This window comes from Mustela lutreola, chromosome 5 (assembly GCF_030435805.1).
Source record: "Mustela lutreola isolate mMusLut2 chromosome 5, mMusLut2.pri, whole genome shotgun sequence".
Taxonomy (NCBI): Eukaryota; Metazoa; Chordata; class Mammalia; order Carnivora; family Mustelidae; genus Mustela; species Mustela lutreola.
This window is the reverse complement of record NC_081294.1, coordinates 27493128-27520835: the sequence shown is the minus strand read 5'-3', so window position 1 is coordinate 27520835 and position 27708 is coordinate 27493128. Positions and strand designations below refer to the sequence as shown.

At 41.0% G+C, this 27708-nt stretch overlaps 2 protein-coding genes across 8 annotated transcripts in view; both read left to right on the top strand.

Annotated features, from left to right (window-relative positions):
- The window catches only part of PRLR (prolactin receptor), a 172043-nt gene extending 163158 nt beyond the window's left edge, over nucleotides 1–8885 (top strand). For 4 of the 6 annotated variants that reach the window (XM_059173777.1, XM_059173774.1, XM_059173776.1 and 1 more), the window contains 2 exons: nucleotides 682–1654; nucleotides 1751–8885. In XM_059173777.1, the coding sequence (XP_059029760.1) occupies nucleotides 682–1654; nucleotides 1751–1830 (1053 nt within the window). In that variant the 3' untranslated portion in view covers nucleotides 1831–8885. Of the gene's footprint in view, nucleotides 1–681 lie in introns of all 6 variants that reach the window. The other 2 variants (XM_059173779.1, XM_059173778.1) reach the window with 2 other exon arrangements.
- Nucleotides 8886–21030: 12145 nt separating this feature from the next.
- Nucleotides 21031–27708, top strand: part of AGXT2 (alanine--glyoxylate aminotransferase 2) — a 34843-nt gene continuing 28165 nt past the window's right edge. The window contains exons 1-2 of one of the 2 annotated variants that reach the window (XM_059173771.1): nucleotides 21031–21178; nucleotides 27427–27512. In XM_059173771.1, coding sequence (XP_059029754.1) covers nucleotides 21091–21178; nucleotides 27427–27512 — 174 coding nt within the window. In that variant the 5' untranslated portion in view covers nucleotides 21031–21090. The remainder of the gene's footprint in view (nucleotides 21179–27426; nucleotides 27513–27708) is intronic. The other variant, XM_059173773.1, reaches the window with a different exon arrangement.

Sequence of the window (27708 nt, the reverse complement as noted above, 5' to 3'; positions counted from 1 at the left end):
CATCCAAAGTCAGTACTCTTTAAAAAGTGATAGAGTCAAGATTTGGATACCAGTACCTGACCAAAGTCAAGGGATCAGGAAGAAAGGTGGAAAACAAGAGGCAAGGAGGAGGCGAGAAGGAGGAGAACAGAGAGGAGGAGAGGAAGGAAACTGGGACAGCAGGGAGAGAGGGAGAGGTAGGAGGAAGGACAGGAAATGGAGCATAAGGAAAGAAAAGAGTAGGGTAGGAGTAAGGAAGAAGTAGGAAGAGGAAGAGTTGAGAAAGAAGGAAGAGACAAGAATCTGCTGACCACTGCCAGACTCCAAAAGGTGATGGAGTTGGTTAGGAGACCAGCAACCAGATCTCAGGGCCCGTGGATCCCAAAACACCAAATGCAGGCATGAGCACTGTAGTTTTTTGATGTTTCACAAACTTCATATTTGTAGGTATATGTTTATTATTTGTGCGTATACTACTAGCCCATTAAACTCATAATCATGACTGCTTAAGACACTAAGTTAAAATCGTGAATTGACTGAAAGAAAAATATGGGATGTGTAGTAGTCCAGGAGGTGATTATAGATAGCCTCATACCAACATGTCTGACATTTGGGAAACTCTGGGAGACCATTAGCACGTCCCACACACCCTTTTTCAAGACTGCGGGCTTGGAAGCTAACAGCCGTCTCTCCTTTTACTAGAAGGGTAAGTCTGAAGAACTGCTGAGTGCCCTGGGGTGCCAAGACTTCCCTCCCATTTCCGACTGTGAGGACTTGCTGGTGGAGTTTTTGGAAGTGGATGACAGCGAGGACCAGCAGCTGATGCCGGCCCATTCGAAAGAACACCCGGGGCAAGATAAGAAGCCTACATCCCTGGATCCAGACAGTGACTCTGGCCGAGGCAGCTGCGACAGCCCTTCCCTTTTGTCTAAAAAGTGTGAGGAAGCCCGGGCAAATCCCTCCACATTTAGCACTCCTGAGGACATCGAGAAGCCAGAGAATCCCCAAACAAATGTTACCTGCACTCAGGACGCCCAGAGCGCACACTTGGAAGGCAAAATCCCCTATTTCCCTGCTGATGGCTCCAAATCTTCAACATGGCCTTTACCACAACCCCCTAGCCAACACAGCCCCAGATCTTCTTACCACAACATCGCTGACATGTGTAAGCTGGCCCTGGGCATGACGGGGACATCGGCCATCTTGTTGGACAAAACAGACACACAAGCGTTAAGATCTTCAAAAACCACTAAGACTGGAGGGGAGGAAAAGGAAGCTGAGCAGAAGGAAGTGGAAAGCTTCCATTCCAAGACTGACCAAGGCACAGCATGGCTGTTGCCCCAGGAGAAAACCCCTTTTATCTCTGTGAAACCCTTGGATTACGTGGAGATTCACAAGGTTAACAAAGACGGAGCACTATCACTGCTCCCAAAACAGAAAGAGAACAGCCACCAGACAGAGAAGCCCAGTACTTGCGAAGGCAGTAAGGAGTATGCCAAGGTGTCCCGGGTGATGGATAACAACATCCTGGTATTAGTGCAGGATCCGCGAGCTCAGAACCTGGCTACGTTTGAAGAAGCAGCCAAGGAGGCTCCACCATCTCTTCAGCAGAATCCGGCCAGAGAAGACCTGGCCTCCTTCTCCTCAGCCCCAAGCAGTTGTGGACTCCAGCTGGGTGGGTTGGATTACCTGGATCCCACGTGTTTTATGCACTCCTTCCAGTGATAGCTTGATTCACGGAATGATTGGTTAAAATGTGATTTTTTTTCAGGTAACACTACAAAGTATGGGAAATGCACCCTACTAGAGAATGCTGGAGAACTGGTTAGAATGACACTATACAGCCCATAGTTTGCTCGTCATGCACCATTTTCAACCAGCTGCCTCTTTCTCCAACAGCTGATTCCAGAACAAATCGTTTTGTCTCCTGTGATTTGTAGATTAACTTTTTTTTTTTTTTGCTGTTAGTTATAAAATTATGTGTTCAATGAAATAAAAGCACACCGTTTAGTATTCTTGAGGGACAGCGCCATTAAGTATATCCTCTGGAAGGGGCTTTCATGGTTTGACATGTGACAGAAGGAAATGAAATACTCACAGTTGTTTACCACAGGAAGATGATAGATGTGAGAAAAATGCCATGAAAACCGCTTTTGAAAACCAACAAACCTTTGCTGGACCTTTGCTTAACTTTTGCACTCCTCTTTCATTTTATTCGGATTAACCAAATATGACCCGTTTGAAGAAAGAATGCATTCCAGAAGACTGGACACGTTGTTTACATCGGTTCCTATCCCCTTAGTGATACATTGCCAATATGCAAGCCAAAATGATGCCTCCGGTTTTTTCTCACAATGGTTTGAGTTTGTTAATAAGTATGGATTTTTTTTTTCCTACCCCTAAATTGTATTTTATTCTGAAGCCTCTAGAGAAAATCGTTTTGCAAAGTGAAATTTTCTAATGCAGCAGGTAAATGAGTTTCACGTGGTAAATTCTTCTAAAATGTTTTCCTGTTTCATTTCAGCCTAAGAGATCATTTATTATACACCCTAGTCTCCTGTTAGGTTTAAAAAAAAAATCCCCAAAGACTAATTTTAAAAGATAATCACAGCAGGATGCTAATGGAAATACTGCCTTACTGTACATACAAATTCTACTTTAATATACACCCGTAAGTTTCACAATGTATTTTTGAAGACTATTTTTCTATCACTTAGGTAAAATAAAAAACTATTTTCTATCTTCCCAGTATAGCTGTTTACGTATTTAGTGGGTACGGTATTTTCTGCTCTGAGGTTATAATGAGTATTTGCAGTATGTAGTAGTATAAAATGCCATAGCAACCCAAAGCCCACTGAGGAATAGGAAGTATATTCAATGTCCAGCACAGCGTACTATAGTTTATCTGATTCTTTTTATCTCTGTGATACTTTGAACAGTCATCAACCCAGAAGTTTAGGGCTTTTCACAGACTAGAAATCACTTCTGTCATTTTAGGGCTACTCTGGGGCTTCTGCTCTTCTCCGGGTAAACAGTCATAAAACCACCATAAAAAGGTGAGCCTTGACCTCTCACATACTGTTTTAGAGGGAGGGTTTTTTTTGGTTTGGGTGTTTTGAGAAATTCTGGGCAGCCAAGAACATGTAAGCAAAGCCAGGAGTTAGTATCTCTCTGAAGTAGATCCATTTGCGAAACCTTGGCAGAGGCAGAGACAGGACTCACCCCAGAAGCGTTCAGATACAAGTTCTAAGGAGGCAGGCATCTGTGGAGTGGTGGCAACAGCTACAAAGGCAAGGATCTGGTAGCAAGAATCCCCATGTCAGTTCCAAGGGCAGCCTTCCAGAGAGAGAAGAGGGCATTCAAAGGCTCGGATCTCCATTTTTTAAAAGAGAGCATTCATGACTCATCAAACTGCCTCCCTCTGTTTTTCATTTTATCTAATGGCAAAGCCATTCTCTGTGTTTACTCACTAGCTGGATGTAGGGAATAGGAACTCCCCTCTGGGAGTTAAATAGCCACCCTCCAGCAAGCCCGTGCTGACAGGAACTGGACTCTGCCATGGCCCTGATGTTTGCAAGTGAACACATCGCTAGGGCCTCCAGAAATGCCAGAGTAAATCGATCTGAGTTCTCTTCTCCCAATATAGACCAGCATTAAGAGTGAGGGGAACATTTGGGAAAGTTGCCCAAGTTCATCCAGTGCCCTAGGTCCTTCCTACTCAAAGTAGGCCCTGAGGACCAGCTGTCTCAGCATTGCCTGACCCTGCCTGGAAATGCAGACTCTCTGCTCCCCTGCCCCAGACCTAAAGAATCCCAATCTTACCATGGTCCTCAGATGAATCATGTGCACAAGGAAGTTTGAGAAGCACTGTCCCAGGTGACGACTTCTGCTAAAGCTGTGTTAGTGCCCAGACACAATCCTCTCTCAGAGATACAGGTCAAGTCTCACTTGTACACAGTGACCCTCTATGTAAGGAGAAGGCACACTTTTTGAAAAATCTATCTAGGGTTCAAATTTACAAGGTGATAGACGATGACTTTGCAAAAGTACTTACAACCTCAAGAGTGCTAGGGAATATACTCCTCCTGGAATAGACTCTGCCAAAAGTCTGCCTTTCCAAGCCAGTCCAGACCAAACTTCTCCCAAAATAGTCCATTGTCCTCCAAAGTGTACATCAATCACTCTGATAATCTGAAAATTCAAAAATAACCTGTTTGGCATATGACTCGGCATGTTGGGGGGAAAAAAATTGTTATGGTGAAAGACTCACCTTGAAGTAAATCTCCAAAATACCGTAGTTAGCCACTTACTAAGTAAGCCAAGGTTACAATTCCATAGTCAATTAACACCCTTTATTAGAATCAAGTGGGATTCTTTTTTCATCTTCTGGCGTATTTCCTATCAAGGAGACAGCTGGTACAGAGGAAGGATCCAGACCTGGGGGTCAAGAGACCCAGCTTACAGTCCTGGCTCTGTTGCCTTCAACAGAACAATTGCTTTTCCTGGGCCTCAGTTTCCTCTGAAGGAAAAGTCAGGCCAATCATCTCTACTATCCTTTCAAACTCTGGTTCCTTGAATCCATGACTCATTGAATATTTTCCAGCAAAGATAATTTACCCAGTGCTTTGATCATAAGTAAGCTAACTAATCATTGCCTTTCATCAGAGACACACAAGCACTCTCCAGGGATTGGCTCTTCTGATTTCACTTTTAAATCATCAGTTCTAGTCGGTCTTAACATATGACACAAGCATGCTATAAATTATGTAGATACAGCATCAGTGTCTAAGATAACATGTAAGTATGTGTGTAGAGGGAAGATGCATGAGCTGTTTTGTTTTGTTTTGTTTTGTTTTTAGACATACTGAATGAGCCTTTGATTTTTAGGAAAAGAAATGGCTTCTGGTTTTTATTTCTTTCTGATGAATTATAAACCACTATTGCATCGCTGGTTTTTACAGAGCCATACGCTCTGAATTATAAAAAGTCATGGTTTTATAAACAAACACCTAAATATTCAAATTACAAAGCACATAGAGATGGGCTAGCCAATGGGTGATCTATGGAATCTCTAACCCCAACCACAAAATGTTCTCTGGTCAGTTTTAACGAATGGATTTAAGGCACCTCGGCGTGAACCCAAGTTATTATCAGCTGCATCCCTGACATTTAACAGAATGTCCATTTTCCTAAGTGCCTAAGGCCTATCCTGGTAGGTGGATATGTACCAAAAACTTGCTTTCACTGATTTGGTCCAACATGGGTCAGTCCCTTACCACCTGAATCAGACCAAGGAGTTTGACCCCTTGTCCTGTAGTGCCCAACTGAATGAGAGAAGCCATGAGTTCAAGAGCTCCGGGACGTGGTTTGGCTCTGGAGGAGATCTGGCCCTTTCTTGAGATTCTCCATGGCTGTAGTCACTTGCAGAAAGACTTGGCCCTGCCTTTATTGTCTTCTCTATCTCCTTAGTGTAGACAAGAAAGAAACAGATTTGTATATAGTTTACAAAGTGCCTTTCTTTACTTTTATTTTTTAAAAAAAAGTTCTGTTTTTGCAAGAAAAGCGTATAGATTGGAAAGTAAATTTTACTTGTTTTATGTAAAAGAATGGAGAAACCAGAAAGGGAATGACAAAATGATCCAAGGTCCAACCAGCAACTGTTCTGCAGATTTTTGTACTTATTGCTTAAATGAATTACCATAGAGCTGATGTGAATAGTGTAACTTATTTTGTCTAACGAGAAATTGCTAGGATTTAAGGATATGCCGGCTCCCCTACTCTGGGACTCGAGACTCCTCAATTTAAAAACATATTGATATGCTTTTGAAAGGCTTCAAATCGCATTCCTGGGCCTAAAAAAGACAATGCATGCACAGTGGGAGCTTGCATGCATACAGAAAAATGCAAATGATTCTGCATTACCCTCCCCAATTGTCATTAATGTAGATTTCCCATTGATGAAAGCCTTGTGTGTGCTTCAGTGGACAAATTTCTTGTTTTGCCTTTTCGGCTCAAGCACAATAGTAAAATCGAAGGTTTCAAAGACGCAGGTGCAATGCAGGAAAGTATTGCTGACATGCCCTTAACCTGATAACATGCAGTGTCACAAAGCTCAAGAGAACGATAGGCATCTGTTGGTCCAAGTCGGGTTGATTTGCTTTGACTATCCTGGCTTCTTCTTCTCTTCTTAGCTTTCTGTACTTGTAGGCTTTTTGCTCGTCTGCTCTAGGGCCTGTATTTGTTTCTGTATCTGTACATAATTCTGTATTTGTACATAATTTGTTCAATTATGTACACTAGCAACTATGAGATCCACTAAAAACTAAGTCATTCATCAACAAGGACCTTGGCCCCCTCAGAGGACGAGGTCAGATGTTAAGTCAGCCACACAGATACCACGTTGTACACTGAGGGTCATTAGTCACCTCATTTAGAGATTTGCATAGTTAGAAATTGCAAACTCAATTCATTAACTGCTTCATTAATTCAAAGGCCATAAATGTACATTGATGACTCAGTTCTGGAGGTCTTAAGTAGAAATTTAAAAATACAAAATGATTGCTCGAGAACCTATGCTGTAACCAGAAGTTGTATTTATAATTAAGACCTGGACTTCATCCATGATTACCAGATATAATCCAAATCAAATAGTTCTCTCCCTAGGCTTGTGTCTTTCAGTAGGTGATTAGGGGTCTGAGATCATCATGGTATCTACTTCAATAAAATGAAAAAATTAGGAAATGGGACATTTCCAGAGGTCTGGGCATCTCAGGATTCCACAAAATGCCAACAGTAGTCTGTTAAACCCAAATTTTATTGGGCAAAGTGAAACTGTAATCTATTCGGTGTTCTGAGTTTATGGCTAAGAGATGTACATAACACACAGTACCACATGCCTTTTATTGTTTTATCCACCTCCATTCCTTTGATCTCTGTTCTGATCTCAAGAAGTACTGAGATGTGTAAAGTGGAAAAACATATCCTGTTTATGTGACTGTGGTCAATGAATACAGAGACCCTTAGACAATGGTATTCTATTAATTAACTTTTTACCTGCTCCTGATTAAATAAAAGAGCAAGAACACTTAAAACCTTTGCTGAGGGAAGGAGTAACATCAAAAATAACCTTTAATAATTACATTTAAATTATGCTTCACCTGGATAAACTTCAAAACACCATCTGAGTTTCTCCATGCAAATTTCACAAATCCTGAAGAAAAAAAATCCTGTTAATATGTTAATCTGACATCAAAAATCTGTATGGCAAAGATACCTCTGAAAAACAATTTGTTTTATAAAATTTCTGGTAAGATGTTTTTGAATTTTCAGAAGTAACTACCTCCCCTTCTTGTCCTACAGTCCTTTCTCCAAAGCTGCTTATTGTTTGGAAATGAAAGATACCTACTGCGTCTCATGCTTTGACTGTCTTTCAGTGGCATATTGGATGTACTGGCCATGTGATGTTCCTGAGTTTAATGTAACTGTTATATTATTTTATATTATACGGCTTTACATGGTTCCAAACTGTCCGATGCATTAAAACAGATAATCCGTGTATCATGAAACTCATCATGTAATAATTATATAATGACTTATAATCTGTCCTTGTGGCTCTGTTTGATTATGTCTATGTTTGTAAAATGAAACTGAAAAAAATGTAATCATATGTTTCTGTTGAGACTGCGAATGTATGCATTTTTTCCTTACCCTTTGTCTGGAAGTAGTATCCTATGCCATTGTGCAGCGATCTGAGGTGTTAAGCTGAATTGAGGTGTTAGAGTACAATCCAACCACTGTTTCAAAGTCAACCGCTCAGCTTTGCTTCATGTGACTTCTGAGAACTTCTTGAGTGTTACTTGCATCATGAGGCTTGCTTTTGTGCTCTATCGTTCATTTTAAACAATTTCATAAGAGTCTCATGTGGAAACCAAAGCAATCTAGAATCAGCCTGTTGTGTGACCTGTGTCTTCTTGTAAAGCCATATTGAAGCAAAGACTATGTAATAGCAAGTTTCCATATTTTCTGATCTCTCACTACCTCTCTCCCTAGGAAATACCAAGCAAAATTCTTCAACATGAAGTGGGAAATTAGAAGTGATGGTTACAATAAGCTCCTGGGGGTTGGATTTGATTTGGTTTTTTTGTTTTGTTTTATTTTGTTTTTACATGAGAATACACCTTCTAATTCACCACTTTGTTGGTTTATGCTAGGTTTTCTCAATAACCACTTCTACATTTTATAAAAGCTGGCTGACGAATAAAGGCCAGAAAGAAGACTTAGTAAATCACCAGAGGAAAGACCAACAAAACCACAGAGTGCAGATTTCTTTCCCAATGATGAGTCACCTCGAGGTGGTTACCCAAAGCCATGATAATGATACTTCTCACAATTTGACTTCCCTAACACCCCTAGAAATAAATATTTTCCTTATTTGATTTTAGTCATCAAATATCCAATGGTATGGGAAAAGTCAGCCATATATCAGAAATAGTCTTGTTTCGATTCAAAACCACATTTCTGCTTGTATTTATTGTAATGCCTCCTTTTTTGCTTTCTAGCTTTAAAGAATTTTAGAGGACTATAGTTGTCTGATTTATCTTGAATTTTTAATTCTGTAAGATTTCGGTTATTGCACATTGTACTTTCTGTTTTCCGTGGATTTATTTGTTTGCCTCCTTCCGTTTCAAGGGGACAAACTGGACCATTAAATCCTTGCCAGTAGTATGGGAGATTAAGCTAACTGCTATTGTCATAACATCCTCACTTTTACTGCACGCCAAAAACAATGCTTGCCAAACAAAATCTTAGACACCTCCGTATGATATGGTCGTTATATTTCTATTCATGTTATTGACAATATACCCAGTCCAGTGCCTATCTCAATAAATGTTTATTTCCCTTGCCTACCCTTCCTTTATTTTTATTTGATGGGTAAATAAGCAGAATAACATGTGTGTGTCTGAAACAATTTTCTGGAAGCATTTTTGCTGCTAAGGGATCTATAATCTGGCAACTGTTGGTATACATTGAACCAAAACAATTTCTTCCTTGGTCTTCGTCTTTCCATATGATTGCAAAATACACTTTCCTTCCTCCACCCCATCACTTTTATAAGAGAAGCTGCTAAAAATAAGGTGAGATGGAATGAGCAACATGAGAAACTCTTAAATATCTTGAAACAAAGGAAAGACCAAACCATTTTTTAAAATGGAATCCTTTTGAATGGGATGATTCGTCCACATTACTAACAATTGTTTCTGACAAAATCATCGTATTAAGTGTAAAATGATAACCTTTTCTTTTTAATGAGTCTATATCTAGAAACCTTCACCTACTGTCCATGCTTGTGTGAAGAATTATGGAATAGTGTGGGGGTCTGCCTTAGAGATTCTTCTCTGTCTCCTAATTCTTTCATACCATGTCTCACAAGAACAATGAGGAGTTTCTTACGTGAGTAGCACGTTCCAAAATGGCCTCCATTGAAGAACCACAGACTAACCATGCTTATATTGGTAACACATGCTTTAATTCTTGGGCACACTTTTACTTCTAAATGAAAAATTTGGAATGTCAGTCACCAGACACAACATTCATATAATTAGTGATGAGCAGGAAAAGAAATATATAGCCAATTTCCCAGGATTATGGAATGCACGTCCTGCAAGAAAACAAATTCTAATTTGCCACTTCTTGTCAGAATCCCATCTGAAACCTTAACCTCACCAGACTTGCTACAATTTACTAACCAAGTGGTATACATTCTACATCCTCCCTATCTTTTAGGGACAGAGAGATAGAGCTTCCATTTAATAACAATCTTGAAGTGTTGTGGGTTGGGGGTAGGGTGAGACTGGGCAGGGATATAGGAAATAGGTTGATTGAAAAGGCCCAGAAAAAGACCTCAAAGGCCAGGGAAGCAGATTCCTGCTGCATTTGCCTCTGAGAGTCCTTCCAAACCACGCAGGTGAGACTAAACCCATTTGCCTCTGAGAGTCCTTCCAAACCACACAGGTGAGACTGAACCCATTCTTGAGATTGGAAAAGCATGTTCTACTAGGGAGATCTTGACACCTACAGTGGAATTCTTTTACCCACAATCTCCCCCTCCTATCCCACCTCACCCCTGGACTTGTTGTGCTGCCAGCATAAGACTCAAGCATTTTTCTCTTATTATGATCAGGTTCACATTCAAACTTAGGCTGACAAACAGACTTGAAGCACAGATATTTTTATGAATGTGATTTTTTTGTTGTTTTAAGGAAAGTCTAGAAGACATCGGTCGAATAAAACACTACATGGATGTGGGTTGGTGAACACTGGGATAAGAAAAGGGAGCACAAGAAGTTTTATTACTGTGTTTATAAATGTGTTTGAAACAATTTGTAAAATGTCACAGGTGTCTTTTAAGGTGACACCCATTCACTCCGTAAATTATTACAAATTCCAAGATAAGCTTAGATGACGCTTGCCAGTAGTTTTACTTAACATGATCAATATTGATATTGTTACTGAACTATGTGACCTTATGGTGTATTTTTCTACCTTTCTTTAGAGCAACTGTTTTTGCAATGGTAACGAGGCTTGGTTTAAACCGAATCAATAAATTACTTCCTGAACAACGATTTTGGAAGATATTTCTATATACATGTCAAACAAGTATTTTATGAAAATACAATTTTAAGAACTTTTTCCTTTGCTTCAACACACTTTATTAGGATGTCTTTTTTTTAAGATTTTTTTTTTTTTAAATTTATAGAGAAAGAGAGCACGAGTGGTGGGGAGCAGAAGAGGGAGAGGGAGAAGCAAGCTCCCCGCTGAGCAGGGAGTCTGATGTGGAGCTCCATCCTAGGACCCTGGGATCATGACCTGAGCTGAAGGCAGAGGCTTAACCCGCTGAGCCACCCAGGCACCCCAGGATGTGTTTTTTTAAAAGAAGGGGAAAGGGCGCATGGGTGGCTCAGTTGATTAAGCCTGCAACTCCTGATTTTAGCTCAGGTCCTGATTTCAGCTCAGGTCTTGATCTCAGGGTTGTGAGATCCAGTCCCACCAAGGGCTCCAAACGCAGCAGAGAATCTGTTGGAGAGTCTCTCTCCTCCTCTCCTTCTGCCCTCTCTCTCAAAACAATAAAGAAACAAATGAAGGGGAAAATGTCATGCTAAGTCCTTCTGGAAATAAAACACATATCATATGCTGCAGTATTTGTCTTAGAACACTCTTCAAAGAGATTTACTTCAGGCATGCCCTTTTATGCTTATCTTTCAACACCTCTGTATTTTTTTTTAACAAATCTAAATCAAAATTGACATCTTGCTTCCAACTCAGCTAAGAACTACATCTTCCTTTTCCACTGCCCTCAAGATCACCCAGTCTGTATTCATGTGCCAGACCAGAGCCTAAAAAATGCAAATATGCTTGGAAACATTCAGAAGTTCCTTGGGCCTTCTGGGAACAACCAAGAATGATCAAAAGGAGAGTTCCCAAATCTGATACACAATCAACTTTCCCAAATGAAGTTTAAACCACAAATCTCAATGCCCCCCAAAACGTATTTTCTTTTGTTCGATTCCTCCTACCTAGAATTATCCTGTCTTCACCTAAAACTTCAGCTATGATTTAATCTCCCACTTATCATCTTCTATTGATTGCATAAAGTAATTCATACACACTTGAAAGTTACAGAGGGGGATATAACAAAGACACATTTACCAACACTTGAATTTCACAAATACTAACATTTTACTCTGTTTCTGACCTTAAAAAAAAGCAAAGCATCACAGATGCAATAGTACATATCTCTCAGTAACCAAATTCTCTACCCCTCCCTCTCCAGGGACAACTACAATCCTGCAATTGTGTACCCTTTCTGGCCATTTTAAAAATGCATTTACCACATATATATGCACACATAAATATATATATGTACATATATATATGTATATGTGTATATATATATATATATATATATATAATTATCCTGGGTGCTTATGAATTTTACATATATAACAACATATACCATTCTGCACCTTGATTTTTTTTCTTTCAGCATTGGGTTTATGAAATCCAAATAGCTCCAATTTCTTGGTTTTTTGGCTATATGATTGTATACATATATATAATTTATTTGCTACTCCCAATATTAATCAACTTTGCATTTCTATTATTACCAATGACTCTGCAAGGAACATTGATAATAATAGAAATGGAAAGTTGATTAATATCGGGATTAGCAAATAAATTATATATATGTATACAATCATATAACCAAAAAATCAAGAAACTGGAGCTATTTGGATGCAAGCTTCACTTATTTTCCCTAGGCTATACATCTAGGGGTGTAATTGTTGGATCATATGAAACATACATCTTGACATTTTCTCACTATTGATAAATTGTTCTCCAAAGCAGTTGTACCCACATACATCACCAGCAGCTGTGTGGTTGATTCCATTCCTTCCTTAATCATTACCTGATATTTTCAGATATTTGACAATTTGATGAGCATTCAATGATACACTGTTGCTATTTTAACTTGCATTGTCCTAATTAATTTGCTCTGTACTTGCTTATCTTTTATGTCATCTCTGTCATCTACAAGGTTCACATATGTCTGAATCTTCCATCTAGACTTCTCTTTCAGTCCAGTGTTTGGTTCATCTATCTCTGCCCTGATGTTTCCTGTTTTAAGTACCCCAGTTTTATGCAGCCTTGTTATCTGGTATATTAATTCCTATACCTCCATCTCTTCTTTGGGATTTTTCTGGTTGTTCTTGACATTTTCATGTGAATTTTGAGATAAGCTTATCAACTTTTAAAAAAATTGTGTTAGGAATTAGATTTTGTTCATTGAATTTTTGTGTTAATTCTGGAAGAAGTGAGACCTTTATACTATTGTGTCCTAATCATGAACATGGTTTACAGCTTCATTGTCTGTGGTATATACTAAAGTTTTATGCTATTCTTCATAAATATCTGCTTGTGTTTTAGTAGATTTATTCATAGGCACTATAAAATTTTTGTTGCTATTGTAAATGGTATCTTTTTTAAAATTATTGTATTCTGAGAAGTTGTTGTTTATATATAGAAACCACAATTTTTAAATAACGATTCTGAGTCCTGAAACTTCATTGAACTCTAATTATTAGTTCTTGTAGTTTGTTAGTTTTCTTGGGTTTCCTTTTTTACAACTATGGTAATTTACAAATATCATCAGAATGTTAACAACTTTGTTCTTCTTTTCCAGTATATACATCTCTTGTATCTTTTTCCTGATCTGTTTCTTGGGGTTGGATTTCTGGTAGGATGTTGAAGGTAGATATTCTTTCTTGTTCCTGACTTTAAAGAGAATTTTACCAAAAGTTCACCATTAAGTATAGGGTTTCCTATATATTTTTACAGATACTCTCATATATATTAAGGAAATTCCTTTCATTCCTAATTTGGTATGGATTTCGTATCTCAAATTGGTGTTAAAAGCTCTACATCTACTGACAACAATTTTTTTTTCCTATACCTATTGATACAAAAATGTGGCTTTCCCCTTTTATTTGGTAAATACATAAATTATTACAGAATTAATTTGGAGAAAGGCTTTAATGTTAAATTAGTCTCATGTTCTTGGAATGAATTCTACTTCATTATGACGTATTTTTACAAACTTTGCTTTATTCAACTTGCTAAAATTTTATTTTAAGATTTTTGTGTTCATAAGATTTATCTCTTTTGCTACTTGAGATATAATTTTTTGAGGTGATTTGTAACTTACAATCATCTAGGATTATAGAAATTCCCCCTTTCTCTTTGTAATTCTATCAGTTTTTGTTTTGAGGCTATATTATTAAGTATATATAGATTTAAATGTTCAATCTTCCTAATGAATTATGTCTATAATTGTTAAATATGATGTTCTTTGTCCTTAATGATGTTTTGTCTCTTTTTTTGATATTAATATTTCTCCACTAGCTTTCTTTCTATTAAGAAAGAAAGTTAATTCTATTGTGGGTCTCTTTCCATCTTCTTACTTTCAACTGTTCAGAGTCACTATGTTTTAAGTACATCTTATAAACAGCAAATAGCTAGACTTTGTTTTTTCATTCTATTTGAGAATTTTTTCCTATAGGTGATAAGTCAGTTCCTTTTGCTCTTCTGGAAAATTTCCTTTGTTTTTCTTTTGCAACGTGACTCAATTTGTAATTTGCAATTTTAGTCAGCCAATTTTGTAATAATCATTATAAGAACAGGATATAAATAAAAGATCCTGGTTAGATAATTCACTGTATCTGAGTGCCTGTATTTAAGCACTCAGCCTTCTCCCAGCTCTTCTCCCAGTCAGGAGCAAACCCAACTATGGGGAGCCAAATTCTACACTGAAACTCATTCTGCTATCACTGGAAGAGACATTGTCCTCTGGTTACAACATTCAAGGGAATGAGCAACTGGAGAAGTCCGGCTGCTAAGGGCCCTATGCAAAATACATATAGATAAAATATCTCCCATACATTTAACCAAAAAGAGATTAATTTGGATGTTCAAGACCCACCCTTTTTTTTTTTTTTAAAGATTTATTTGTGTGTTTGAGAGAGTGAGCACAGGCAAGCAGACGGAGAAGCTGAGGGAGGGGCAGAGAGAGAGAGAGAAGCAGACTTCCTGTTGAGCATGGAGCCCAAATCATGGCTCCACCCCAGGATCCTGAGATCAAGACTTGGCCCAAAGTCAAGAGTGGGTCGTTAAACGACTGAGCCACCCATGTGCCCCAAGATCCTCCTTTTAAATACAGATTTTCCTCAACTACCTGTCAATTATTGGACCAAACCCATTACTAAGTGATGCTTGATAGGCACTGTGTGCCAGGCTCCATGCCAGGATACAGGAATCCTTATGATGAACTCTCTGTCCTCCTGGGCACCACACACTAGTCTGGGAAGCTGAGGTAACCATTGTGTGTCCTGCTCTCCAGACTGGCTTTTAAAAATATTAAGTCTAATGATTCCAAATGAGCCTGGTCCGAACAGTTCATCGTAATAAACAAATTAAAGGAATTTGAATTTTCAGAAGTAACTACCTCCCCTTCTTGTCCTACAGTCCTTTCTCCAAAGCTGCTTATTGTTTAGAAATGAAAGATATCGCGTCTCATGCTTTGACTGTCTTTCAGTGGCATATTGGATGTACTGGCCATGTAACATTCCTGACTTTAACGTAACTGTTATATTATTTTATATTTTACTGCTTTACATGGTTCCAAACTGTCTGATGCATTAAAACAGAGAATCTGTGTATTGTGAAACTCATCATGTAATACAAATGAAAATAATTATATGACTTATAATCTGTCCTTGTGGATTTCAGTTTGATTGTGTCTATGTCTGTAAAATGAAACTGAAAAAAAAATGTATTCATATATTTCTGTTGAAATATAAGATGTGTGCATCTTTTCCTTACCCTTTGTCTGGAAGTAGTATCCTATGCCATTGTGCAGCTGATCTGAGGTGTTAAGTGTTTAGAGTACAATCCAACCACTGTTTCAAAGTCAACCACTCAGCTTTGCTTCATGTGACTTCTGAGAACTTCTTGAATGTTTTCAAGAAAATCAGTGCTATATGAAATGCTAAGGGTTTTGGTACCAGAGCACATTTCCATGCAGTTGTTCTCTTTGAACTCACCTGCCATCTCTGTACTTCATTCTGAGCACTCTACCCCTGCCCTCCTTCAGAGTCCATTCACAGTGAAATAAGATACCTGTGATATGAAATCCTTCCAGAATTTTCCCTTTCCTTCCACTCCAGGACTCCTAAGCAAGTTAGGAAAGAGAAAGGATCACTTCAGAAAAGTATTATTTATTCTCAGTAATTCTGATGGACCCTGTTCTGTTACTGGCAGAAGTACTAGGATCAAAGAGCAAAGTTCACTCAGACTTAACTGATAAATCATTAGCAAACCTGAGCTCAAAAAAAAAAAAAAATCCCCCATAATTATTAACTTGACAACAGAATTTGTCAGGTTAATAATTTTCCCCAATACTTACCCATGGCTTTCCCATTGTTTCCATAATTATCAGTTACCTTTCTCGAGGGGAGATTCCAATATTTTCCTACCTGATAAAACATATTAAGCTTCAAAATAATTCATTGTATGAGAAATAGAGATGGCAAGCCTCTTAACTGACATCCTGCCCCTCTTAGTCACCAGTCATGTGAACTGGGGTCCTTTCTCATCTTCTCCAGTCCCATATATAATGGAAAAAATTATACCTAATCCGTGTGAAGGAAAAAGAAAAAGACCCAGAGCGGATGTCTCTTAAAGTCCCTAATAACTCAGACATATCACCGGTTTATTATTTTTTTAATATTTCATTTATTTATTTATTTGTAAGAGTCAGAGAGAGATAGAGAACAAGCAGAGGGAGCAGCCACCAGAGACAGAGGGGAAAACCTGATGCAGGGCTCAATCCCAAAACCCTGGGATCATGACCTGAGCCAAAGGCAGATGCTTAGCTGACTGAGCCACCCAGGGTTCCCTGAGATAACATCTGTCTAATCATAATTTTGCCTGTGAACCTCGGGTCAGATCTTAGATTGCTATTTCAAGTGACTCTCAGACAGAGCACGAAGATCTGAGGCAGTCTAAGCTTGTCCCTCATCCAGCTTTCAGAATCAGTGGATATCACTGTAATTCCAAAGTGATCAAAAAGACCCACCATCTTGGAAAACAGTCTTGTGCAGTGTTAGTTGATGCCTTCTTACTGGAATGCATTTTAAATGTACAGACGTTCTGACCTGGAAAGCCCTCTTCAAGGATTTATCCAAAACGGTAACTAGTTCATTTAGAGCACAAAATACTATGTCCTAGGATATGCAATAAATACAGCTATCTGTCAATAGGGACTTACTAAGTAAAATATATGGAGACCTCCAACTTTCTCTGCAGCATATAGCTGAACCATCAACATCCTTACAAGAAGCTGAACAAAGGGAAAATGAATGAATTTTCTTGAACCTCTCAAGGAATCAAAGTTGCTGGATGGCTTGTCACTGTGAAATCTAGGGATACAAACAAATCTTGAAAGTCACAGCGTAGACCTTCTTTACCTGGAACAGAAGCCACTGGAGCCATAATTTCAAGAAACATTTAAACAGTAGTTTGGACAAATTGCTGAGTATGGACTAGCTTGAGAATGAGAAGCTCCCTAATTTCTAGAGTCACCGGAGGCCCCCCAGAGTGTTAGGAGCCATACCTACAGGAGGAATATCATTAAGTTGTCATTGTAAAGCTCCGTTCATTGCTCTGGCTGGGGAAGGGGAAGAATAATCATTGTGAAATATGCACAGAGACTTCACTTTAGTAAAGATCTCTTCTCTGGGGAAAATGACCAGATCAGGGCCCTGTGCCTACTGCATGAAGGTCATTTCTCCCTCTCCAGCCCCATCTCTGTTTCCTACCTCACTGATGAGAAAGAAATAAAGAAGAAAGTCAAGGTTTCAAGGAAATAGATTGGGAAAATTAAGGCCAGGAAGGACAGTAGAGGGTAGGAGGTTTAAAAAAAATTTTTTTTTACACTGGAAAAACACACATGGCCATCCCAGTCCAGAGACATAGACCAACTAAAAGACTGAGACCTAATCATAATATTTTAAGTTTCCTGTGTAATGATGGTGAATTACAACTCAAAGAGGTGCTAGATCTTGACCCCATTTATGGAGTTTTTAAGGGAAGCCCTAAGACAGCAAGAAATCCAAAAATAAGGACACTACAGGAATTTGACTCCTTTGGCGCTTACAGCTACAGCAAACGTTAAACACATCCCAACTTCTAACCAGATTAACATAAAACCTCCCACCAAAGATTTATTCACCAGAGATCCTATTACCCAATGCAACATGTCCAGCTTCCAGCAGAAAGTTACAAGAGATGCTAAACTGACAGAAAAAAAAAAAATAGAGTTTTAGAGACATTACTTTGTAGAACCATACTCAGACACAACACACATTTTAGAATTATTGAACAATTCAAAGTAAAAATGATTAATATGTTAAGGGCTCTAATAGAAAAGGCAGACATGACATAGTATCAAATGGATAATGTAAGCAGAGAGAGGAAAGCTCTCAGAAAGAATCAAAAGGAAAGATTAGGAATCCAAAGCCCTGTAACAGAAATGAAGACTGTCTCCAATGGGCTCATGAGCAGACGGGACCCTGCTGAAGAAAGAATCCGTGAGCTTGAAGAGGAGTAATAGAAACTTGCTAGATTAAAACACAGCGAGAATAAAGGTGGAGGGGGTAATATAACAGAACCTCTGAGAACTGTGGCACAATTACAAAAGGTATAATATATGTGCAATTGAAATCTCATCAGGAGAAGAAATACTAAAACAATCATGGCCAAAGAATTTTCCAAAATCAAATAAAACAGGTGACAGCATATTGTGAAAGAAGTAGGAATCGTGACTCAGATCTATATTTTTTGCATAAAAGGCTGTATTATTGACTATAAGCAGGTTATGAAATGAAATGGTTTGTGTATACACAGGCGTACACATGTAATAAAGGATTTCTGGAAGATTCTTTACTGAAATATAATGGTCAGATCTGTTGAGGTTTTTCCTTTCTTCCTTGGGCTTTTCTAGACTTGAGTCTGTTTTCACAAAGAATGTGTCCTGTATTATGATAATCAGAATAAATGTTTTCACTTTTTAAAAAAGTTTGTCCCTTTATGTTTTTCAAGATTTATTTATTTATTTATTTGAGATTGAGAGAGAGAGAGAGCAAGCGCACACGCAGGAGTGGCAGAAGGGTAGACGGAGAGACTCTTTATCAGACTCCCTACTGAGCAGGGAGCCCAAGGAGGGCTGAGAGGGAGATCTGAAATAAAACCAAGAACTTGATGCTTAACTGACTGAGCCACCCAGGCGCCCATTTTCCCTTTTAAATAATGAAGGTGCAACTTCTCTATTTGATGTCAGGGAGCATGCGGTGTTTGGCTTCCCACCCAAGGCAGCCCCCAATGGTGTTGGGTGCCTCTCACCACAATAGTCTCTAAGCTGACAACCCAAGAAAAATCTTAAGTCAAAGGAGTTTGCAGCCTACAGTGTTCACAAGCACAAAACCCATCACTGCCAGTGGAGCTGAAGACTCCAGACTTCAGCAACTCAACATGTCCTCACCTCTGGCCGAGGCACGACAGACTGGCTGCCCCCAGTACGGGCTTGCCTACATGACTGTTGGCCAGCCAGCTGCCCTAGCCACTCCTGAGAGCCCGCAAGGCAGAATGGCCTGGGAGCTGGGAGCCCATCCTGGGACAATACACAATGAACTTGAAACACTTTCTGTGCTTATCTGGGGCCCTCACCTCCTCTGGGCATTTGGGGTAAAATGTTGTTGCCTAGATGTCCGTGGAGAATGTGACTGAGCCAGATGGCCTCCCCGCGGGGTCATGCAAGATGTCCCCTTGTATGATATGCACCCAACCCCCACCACTGTGGCAGGAGCTCTTGGAGAGGATGGTACCTCCTGCGGCCCTCAAAGCTGGACCCCGGCGCTTAGAAGCTCCTCATCCCTCCTTTGTCCTAGAAAGTACGTTCTGCTCACCTTTCCCACACTGAGAGCTGTTCCGAAGGCTCTGCCTGGAGAAAGTATGGTTGGAACCCTCTGTATGGTCTACCTCAGAGGTAGAAACTCTAAGAAAGAATCCAGTTAACCTAGTTTAGTCCTCTATATAAACTGGGAAGATTCTAGGACCGTATAGAGATGTACTTGGCCTGTGGCTGCCCCCAAGAAAAGCCTCAGAAGCTCTGCTGCTTTTTAGAGGCCCCCCTAAGCCCCCATTCTTCTCACCACTCTCCCATCCCCCATTCCTCCCCCACCACCCACCACCCCACCCCCACCCTCCAGCAATCCAGAGCAGCCTGCCTCTTTCTTCCAGCCCTCTGCACCCTCTGTGTACAGGACCCTCCCCACCAAGTTCCAAATGGCCTTGTCGCTGTGCCCCTTAGGTTCTGCCACACACAGGCGCACTGACTCTCAGTCTGCCACAGTATGAGAACAACCTGGATGGGTTAAAACCATGGTCTGAGCAAAAGAGAAAGGACATATTTTTAGAAATTGAAAACACATCCAAGCCACACAATACCAGTTTTCTAAGAAGACATGCCAACCAAAAGATACATATTAAATATGGAAATAGTTGCCTATGGAGATAGTAGGGGTGGAGGACGCAGGAGGGACAAATGGGAATGTTAGAAATTAAAACATAGGGGCGCCTGGGTGGCTCAGTGGGTTTAAGCCTCTGCCTTCAGCTCAGGTCATGATCTCAGGGTCCTGGGATCGAGCCCCACATCAGGCTCTCTGCTCAGCAGGGAGCCTTCTTCCCCCTCTCTCTCTCTGCCTGCCTCTCTGCCTGCTTGTGATCTCTCTCTGTCAAATAAATAAATAAAAGCTTTAAAAAAAAAGAAAGAAAGGAAGGAAGAAAAGAAATTAAAACATAAGAATAAAGCACCTTGACTCCTCAGGTCTCAACTTCTTGCCCTACTCGGATGCACCGTTGTCCAGAGCCTTCCTAGCTATTTTGTGCCCCTCATCCTTCCCCGGAGAGCAGCACGCTCTTCCCATAGTCCCCTTCTCCTCCTCAGAGACCCTCCATACCCACAGCAATTTCTTCATCCACTCACTTCGTACACATCCTCCTTTTCTCTCTTGGGTTCACACTCCTCATTTCTCAGTCTCTGGCCTCTTCAACTATTTCTGGAACCTCCCCCTCCCCCCCACAGCCACCACCACCCTCACGGACAGATGCTCCTCCTAACAAGAAACTGCTAGAACAGAAAACTAACCAAACTCCTCCAGAAGGCCTTGACTTTGTTTGCCTGCCTTCTTTCTCTTCTCTCTCTTCCACCTTCTTTTCTTTTCTCTCCCCTAAGGCACGGACTGGGAACTTTTCTCCCTGAGGTCCTGCCCTAGGAGCTCTGGGACTTGTCCCAAGTGAAGGCAGTAACCACTCCAGGACCCCCCTCCCCCCCAGAGCTCCTCCCCTTCCATCCTAAACTCAAAGTCCAGCTGGCCCATGAGCAGTTGGAGCCCTTCCTTTGACCTGCTTCGCCAGGGGCTTGTTTTCTGACTGGGAGAGATGACTCCAGCCTGGAGACACCTGCTGAGAGCTTGGTACCTGCAGACCTCCTCTTCCAGGATCCCCAAGATGTGCCCTTCCTTGAGCCGTAAGTGGAAACCAGGGGCACATGGGTCAGCTGAAGGTTGGCTAGAGGGTCTGGGCTGAGCTCAGAACCTGTTGCCTGGGGCTCTGGGTTTAAGCCTACCATGGGGGCTTGGAGAGAGGCCATCTGACCTAGCAGTCCTCACCCTGGCAAATCCATTGCCTTGTTCGAGCCCAACATTTTACTACACCCCCACCCTGCCCCTCGCCTGAACGGAAATCCACGGATAATAAAACCCAAGATGCACAATTTCCAAATGAAAACAATGTGGTAATTTAGCTGTATTATAAAGGAGAAATAAAAGGAAAGCCATTCATGACTAACTGTTAACTGCAATAAATAGATACTCAAGGCCGATGACTTTGGAAGGCATTAAGCCTCCTCACAAAGCCTTCTGCCCCTGCCATGCCCCCAGGAAGTAGTACCATCACCTCAAGCAATGACAAGGAAACAGACTCAGAAGAGTGCAGCCATTTCCTCAGAGACACCCGAGAGCTAGGACTAGACCCTGAGCCCTCTCCTTCCACTCAGACTCTCTCTCCAGCGGGGACCCAAAATGTGAGAAGACCCGGGGTCACCAGCCATTGGTGGCTTTATGTAGTCTCTCTTCTGTGCTCGTGATTTTCCCTGAACCTCACCTCCTCCGCAATTCCCCTCACGGAACGTGAATGTTAGCAGCTGTCTGCAGGTTTCCGTGTGCTCACAGGCCCGAATCAGGTACAGGAAAGCCTCTTCCATCCCCCATTACGATCGATGTGGTCTTCATTTTCTCTTCTTTCCCTTTTCTCTCTCCTTCCTTGTCTCCTATTTGCTTTGTGTCTTCCCAACAGTCGCTCTTCTTTCAAATTTAATACTTCTCATGCTTTAGAGGATTATCTCTTCTCATCTTCAACCCAAACTTGTTAGTGAGTATTATCAATCCATTTCACAGCTGAGGAGACAGAAGAGTAAAGGCAATTAAGAAAGTTGGTCAAAGAGAGAAACACAGAAGTGACAACTTGCCATCTAAACCCAGGTTTGTCTGACTCTGACTCTAAGTCAGAATGATTCCACCGTGCCCCTCCTTCCCTACACTTCTTCCAACCCTATTTGCGCTTCTCTTTTCCTCAATCATGGGATTTTGCCAGAATATCATTTAACCCTGTCATTTTCTGAGAAGGAGCTAGAATTATACCCAGAGTCTTGTGCTCTATAAGGAGGATACTACGTTGCAAGTACCAGCTGCTGATGAAGCAGGGGAGAGTGCCCTCTCTGCCCCCCTTCCCCTTTCCTAGCCTAACCCCTGGTCCTTGGGGAGCTGGGCGGATGGTGGTAGCAGGTGAAGCTTGCAGGTGAAATCTTCTTGATCAAGTCCTAGGGATTTCTTAACATAGCTGCACTGAGAAACTACAGAGGGAAAGTCCTCTTGCAAACTTAGGCCACATAGACATGAATGCCATGCCATGCTCCACCTTCTCTTTCAAGAAACTCTGGGGCTTTATTTCTACTTTCTGACCTATTGTACCTAGATACATGCCTGCTTGGGTTTGTTCATTCCAACACACACTCATTGGCCACCCCCTTCTTAGGAACACACTCTGTGCAAGATACACATGCAAGCAAAGTATCTGAATGCCTACTAGGGACCCACAGGTGGACAGAGCCACGGGGGGGGGGGGGGGCGGCAGTGGGCAAAAAGCCATGATTTTGTTTTGTATCCCAGTTGGGGAAACAGAGCACAAACCAACAGATAAATACATAGAAAACAGCCAGTAGAGATACACGTGATGAATAAAACCAAATTAAGGTGGGAAGATAGAAAATTAAAATGGGAGAAGAGGGAGGCAGGGTCTGGTTTTGATGGGGAGATCACCAGGTGTTAAGTGTGGCCAGGCAGGTGAAAATAAACATGTCACCATCCCTGTACAACACCTGCATATAGTCTGTATGATATACGTGTGGGTCAAGGACTCAGCCTTGCCTATGTCTGATATGCACGGGCACTTGGGGCTAAACATGTCCACAGAGTTATAGGAGAAACTTGTTTCAAGATAAAGGAAGAGAAAAAATATCTCCAAGGTGCCTTCTTCCTTACTAATGATAGTCGTTAAGTGTGTATCGTCTCTAGGGAGATGGGCTGTGTGCTTGAAGGTACCATTTTCCCATGTCTGCCTACTTTGCCACAAGGAAGGGTGTGCCAGAGGGCTGATGGATAGCAAATGGTGCCCATTTCCAGCTGAGAAACTTCCCAAGACTCTTGCAAAGCTTTTTCTAAGAAAAGTATTAAAATGGACCCTAAAGGGAGGTCTCCTGCCCCCGGCAGTCCTTGCCGCCAACTGCAGAACTGATTGAACCCCTGAAAAGGTCCAGGAGGGGCAGGCCTGCTCCCAAAAGTTCCAAGAGGAGGGATGGACCTGCCAGCCTTGGATTCGGACAAACTTCTTGCTTGTAGACACCAGCAACCACCCTGCCTCGCTTAAGGAAAAGACCCTGATGGGAAAGATACGGAGGGAGGGAACCGAAAGAACCAGCGGGAGGGGGAGGAGATGGGCAGGAGTGGATGTGAGGAGACATCAGGAGGGCCCAGCGGGGATAGCATCCCTCCTTGCAGGAACGGCCTCGGAAGCAGGTCTTGGCTCTGATGAGGGTCTGCAGCCATTCCCCCCAATGCGAGGCATCTGCTCAAGACATCACATCCTAAAGAGGGGACACCTTGTTCATCCTTTGGAGGTCTTGTGCCCCTGGCCTCACTGGTGGGAGGCAGGCACCTGATGTGAGTATCCTGTCAATGAGAGCACACAGTTCAGAGGGACCTAGTGCTCTAGCTCAATGCCAAGTGTACCCTGTAACTCCCAGCAGAACGTGAAATAGTTTATGAAGGAAAAGGATCCTGTCTTGGGTCTGGAAGCAGACGACATAATGTTTCTTCCCTACCAACCACAGCCCCTCATTCATCCACACTTCAACATGGTCTCAGCATGCTTCCATGGGAGACAGCCTCTCTAGCACTCAGCCCTACCAAAGTCTCTCGAAACTACAAATGTCCCTTGTGTAATCTGTCCCTCCCTTGGTCCTTAGGTGAATAAGATCTTCCTTTCTTAATTCGTTGGCTATCCTATGAAAATGAGATATCTCGAGGGACAAGTTTCTTGGTTTGGGTTTTTTTTTTTTTTTTTTCTTTTTTAGATTTTTATTTATTTGACAGAAGCCCAGCGAGAGAGGGAACACAAGTCGGAGGAGTGGGAGAGGGAGAAGCAGGCTTTCCGCTGAGCAGGGAACCGGATGTGGGGCTCGATTCCAGGACCCTGGGATCCTGTCCTGAGCCGAAGGCAGACACTTAAGCACTGAGCCTCCCAGGGACCCGGAGTGACAAGTTTTTTTAAAGTTACCTAATACGCTATGCAGAAATAAGGCATAGTTAGCATTTTAATCAATCACCTTAATGTTCTGCAAACTATGTTCATTGTGTATTACAAAATAATTCATACCCTTTTTTTTTATTTGAAAGGGTAGGAAGATCTTATTAAATACCCTCTGTATTGAAAATTGTTTATGAATTTTAGAAAACTCTTTACCATTACAGAAAGAATTTCTGCCCAGAATTTCCAAATGCTCACAAAAATTGATCTCCCTCCCTTATCTTGCCCCAACAGATTTTCACTGTTTGATACTATGATCATAGTATTTTGATACTTTGGGGAAAGAAAACCAAGTTAATGTAACTTTGTTGTGGAACTCTGTAAGAATTAAGTAGCTGGAATATTAAACCCAACTCCCCATTTATAATTTGCATTTCTTATACAATGGCAGTGGTGTTCTCCAAAGAGAATTCCACCTTTAAATGTCTTGGGTTGTCCAGGTGAACTGGAGAGAAAATTGGTGAATTGGATGAAAATCATTAACTGTCATCAGTATTTAGCATCAGGCCTAAAAGGGCAACATTAGATCAGTTATAATAACAAAGAAGCCTCAAAAAATGCCTATACAGAAATAGATCAATTCTGTTGCAATTCCATTATATGACCCCACATCTCAGTTACCCCTTCCCCCACCTCTCTTGGGTCTGTCTTCCCCCACCACCCCCCAACACACACATAACCTCCATGTGTGTATGTGCTCACCCACAATCTCTCAGAACCTGGAAGTTTATTAACCCTCAACTCTTGTGTCATCCTCAAAACAGAAGCTATTTTGAACAAAGAATGCAGGCATATATCCAGATATTTAGACTTTGCATTTTTTTTCTAGCAAATAATGAATACTAAATAAAGAAAAGTCTTTGGTTTCTGTATGTCCATCCGCTATTATCATTACTATTAGTTTTGAGTTGGGGTTGTTTGGTGAGAGGGGAGCTACGAAAGGCAGTAGACTGATGAGCTGTCATCTAGATGGACTTCACTGTTGACTAATTCCTTTCCTCCTTGCTTCCTTCCTCCTTTCCAAATATTCCTTCCTCCCTTCCTTTTCTCCTTTCCTTCCTTCCTTCCCTCTCTCTTCCCACTTTCCTTGCTCCCTCCTTTCCTTCCTTCCAACAGGAATTTATGTATTTCATTTGGATCCCTCACTCCACTATCACATTCCTATCAGTCTGGTGAAAAAAAGAACTGAATAAACCTGCCTTGACTGTTCGAAATTTGGGCTCTTCTTTATCCAGTCCTTCTCCCCAACTCTGCCCCACCCCCAACTAACTTTCATAATCCCTATAGCTTTGGAGTCAAGAGAACTTAGAGTCTTCTCAATGGGCAGCTCCAATTGTGCAGGTAGAAAAAAAAAAAGGACTGAAAGAGTGAAGGGAATTTGAATTCTTAGAAATACTCAGAATATTTTTTTTGCCATTTCCAAAGAGTAACTGATGCAGAGATACACAATGAAAAGCTTTTCAAAAGGTGAAATTCTCAGAAAACTTAAACTGTTATTTTTTTTCTCATTTTAATACATGGATAGCCTAAAGTCACTTGTTTTTTAGGTAAGAGCAAATTAACGACATTAGTGATTATTTAGAAGACAAAAGTGAATGAGATCTCTTGGAAGAAAACCATATTCAGAGCTGTTACTTTCCAGCTTCATTTAAAAACACAAATGTTCATTGTGTTGCTCAGGACTGTGACTTCATCACTACACAAAACACCAACATCTCATCTATGGATTCAAACCTTCGTGCTGAATAAGAGGGATGACCTTCTCAGCTCTCTCCACCTGTAGAATGATCTTGATACTGACCTTGAATCTTCAAAAGTAGCAGTATTCTTTTCTAAGAGTACTTACAAGGTCTCTAGACATCTCTTCCAAACTATGAGATTCTGTAACTCCGTTATCCTATCCCACTGCTAACGACAGGTCAAAACCCGTGCTGGAAAGGAGAGGAGAAGGTGGCCAATGAATGAGAAAAAGAGAAGTAGGCTGGGAGTAAGATATTTGGAGTTTAATTCTTGTTCTGCCGCTAACTAGCTTGGTGAACTTAAGCAAATTAATTTGCCACTTGGGGCTGGTTTCCTTATCTATAAAGTTAGCATTTTAACAACAACAACAAAAATCTGAGGCCCCTTCTAGCTCCAAATATTAAGTGATTCCCCTGGCTCACCTTATCTTCACTTTGCCATGGTCTGGTCTTGTGTTGTCATGGTCTTTGTGTTGGGTTTTGGAGGATGGTTTTTGTCTTCTGGACCTATTAGTGTGTATTTGTTATTATACTACATTGCCTTGGCTTCATAGCTCAGGGGTTAGAGCACTGGTCTTGTATACTACATTGCCTAACACCTATCTCTCCTCATTCTCTACAAGGATAGTCAACAGCCACTCATGTCTTAATTACTGAAGTCCAATCTGGTATCAGGAATTGGGATTGGCAGCAGGGTGTGGGCACTATGCCACTCAAGGCTTAAAAAGTGCCTCTATTATAAAGAAGATCTATTCCAGGAATGCACAGAAGTTTGGTGGACAGTAGAGAGAAATGTCATCCTTCATGCAGGGTGTGGAGGAGCTCATGAGGGACCACAGTGGGAAAAAAGAGGACTTCCCCCAAATATCCTCCTGCTTTTGTGGACTAGGTTTTAAAGAAATTCTCCTTTTCTTCCTCCCAATAACTTGTTATTGAGATACCCCAGTTTTTTAAAATCCAAACTAAATGTCAATTTGAATTGTTCTTTTAAACTAAGGAATAAATGAAGTTGCCTACACATCTTGGTTCAGATTGTGTATACATACAGGTGATTTTTCCAAACAGGCTTGTTTGAGGTTTAATTGAGAACCCTAACTCACTTCACCTTTAATAGGTGCTTTCCGGACATCTGTGACTAAGCTTGGTCTTCATACAAAACACAGAATGCCTCCCTGTGACTTCACACCTGAAAAATACCAGGTAAGAGTCAGAATTTTAGGAAAACCCAAGGGCATGGTTCTTCTTGAAAGGGCTAAATTAATTTTCTTGAGAAAGACAGACAGATGGCCCTGCCTGCTACTGAGCCCTCACATCTTATTCTATCCCTTAAGTCACTGGGAGGGTCTGAACCCTCTTACTCTACTTAGTGATGTTGTGTGAATTGTGCATGTGCGGG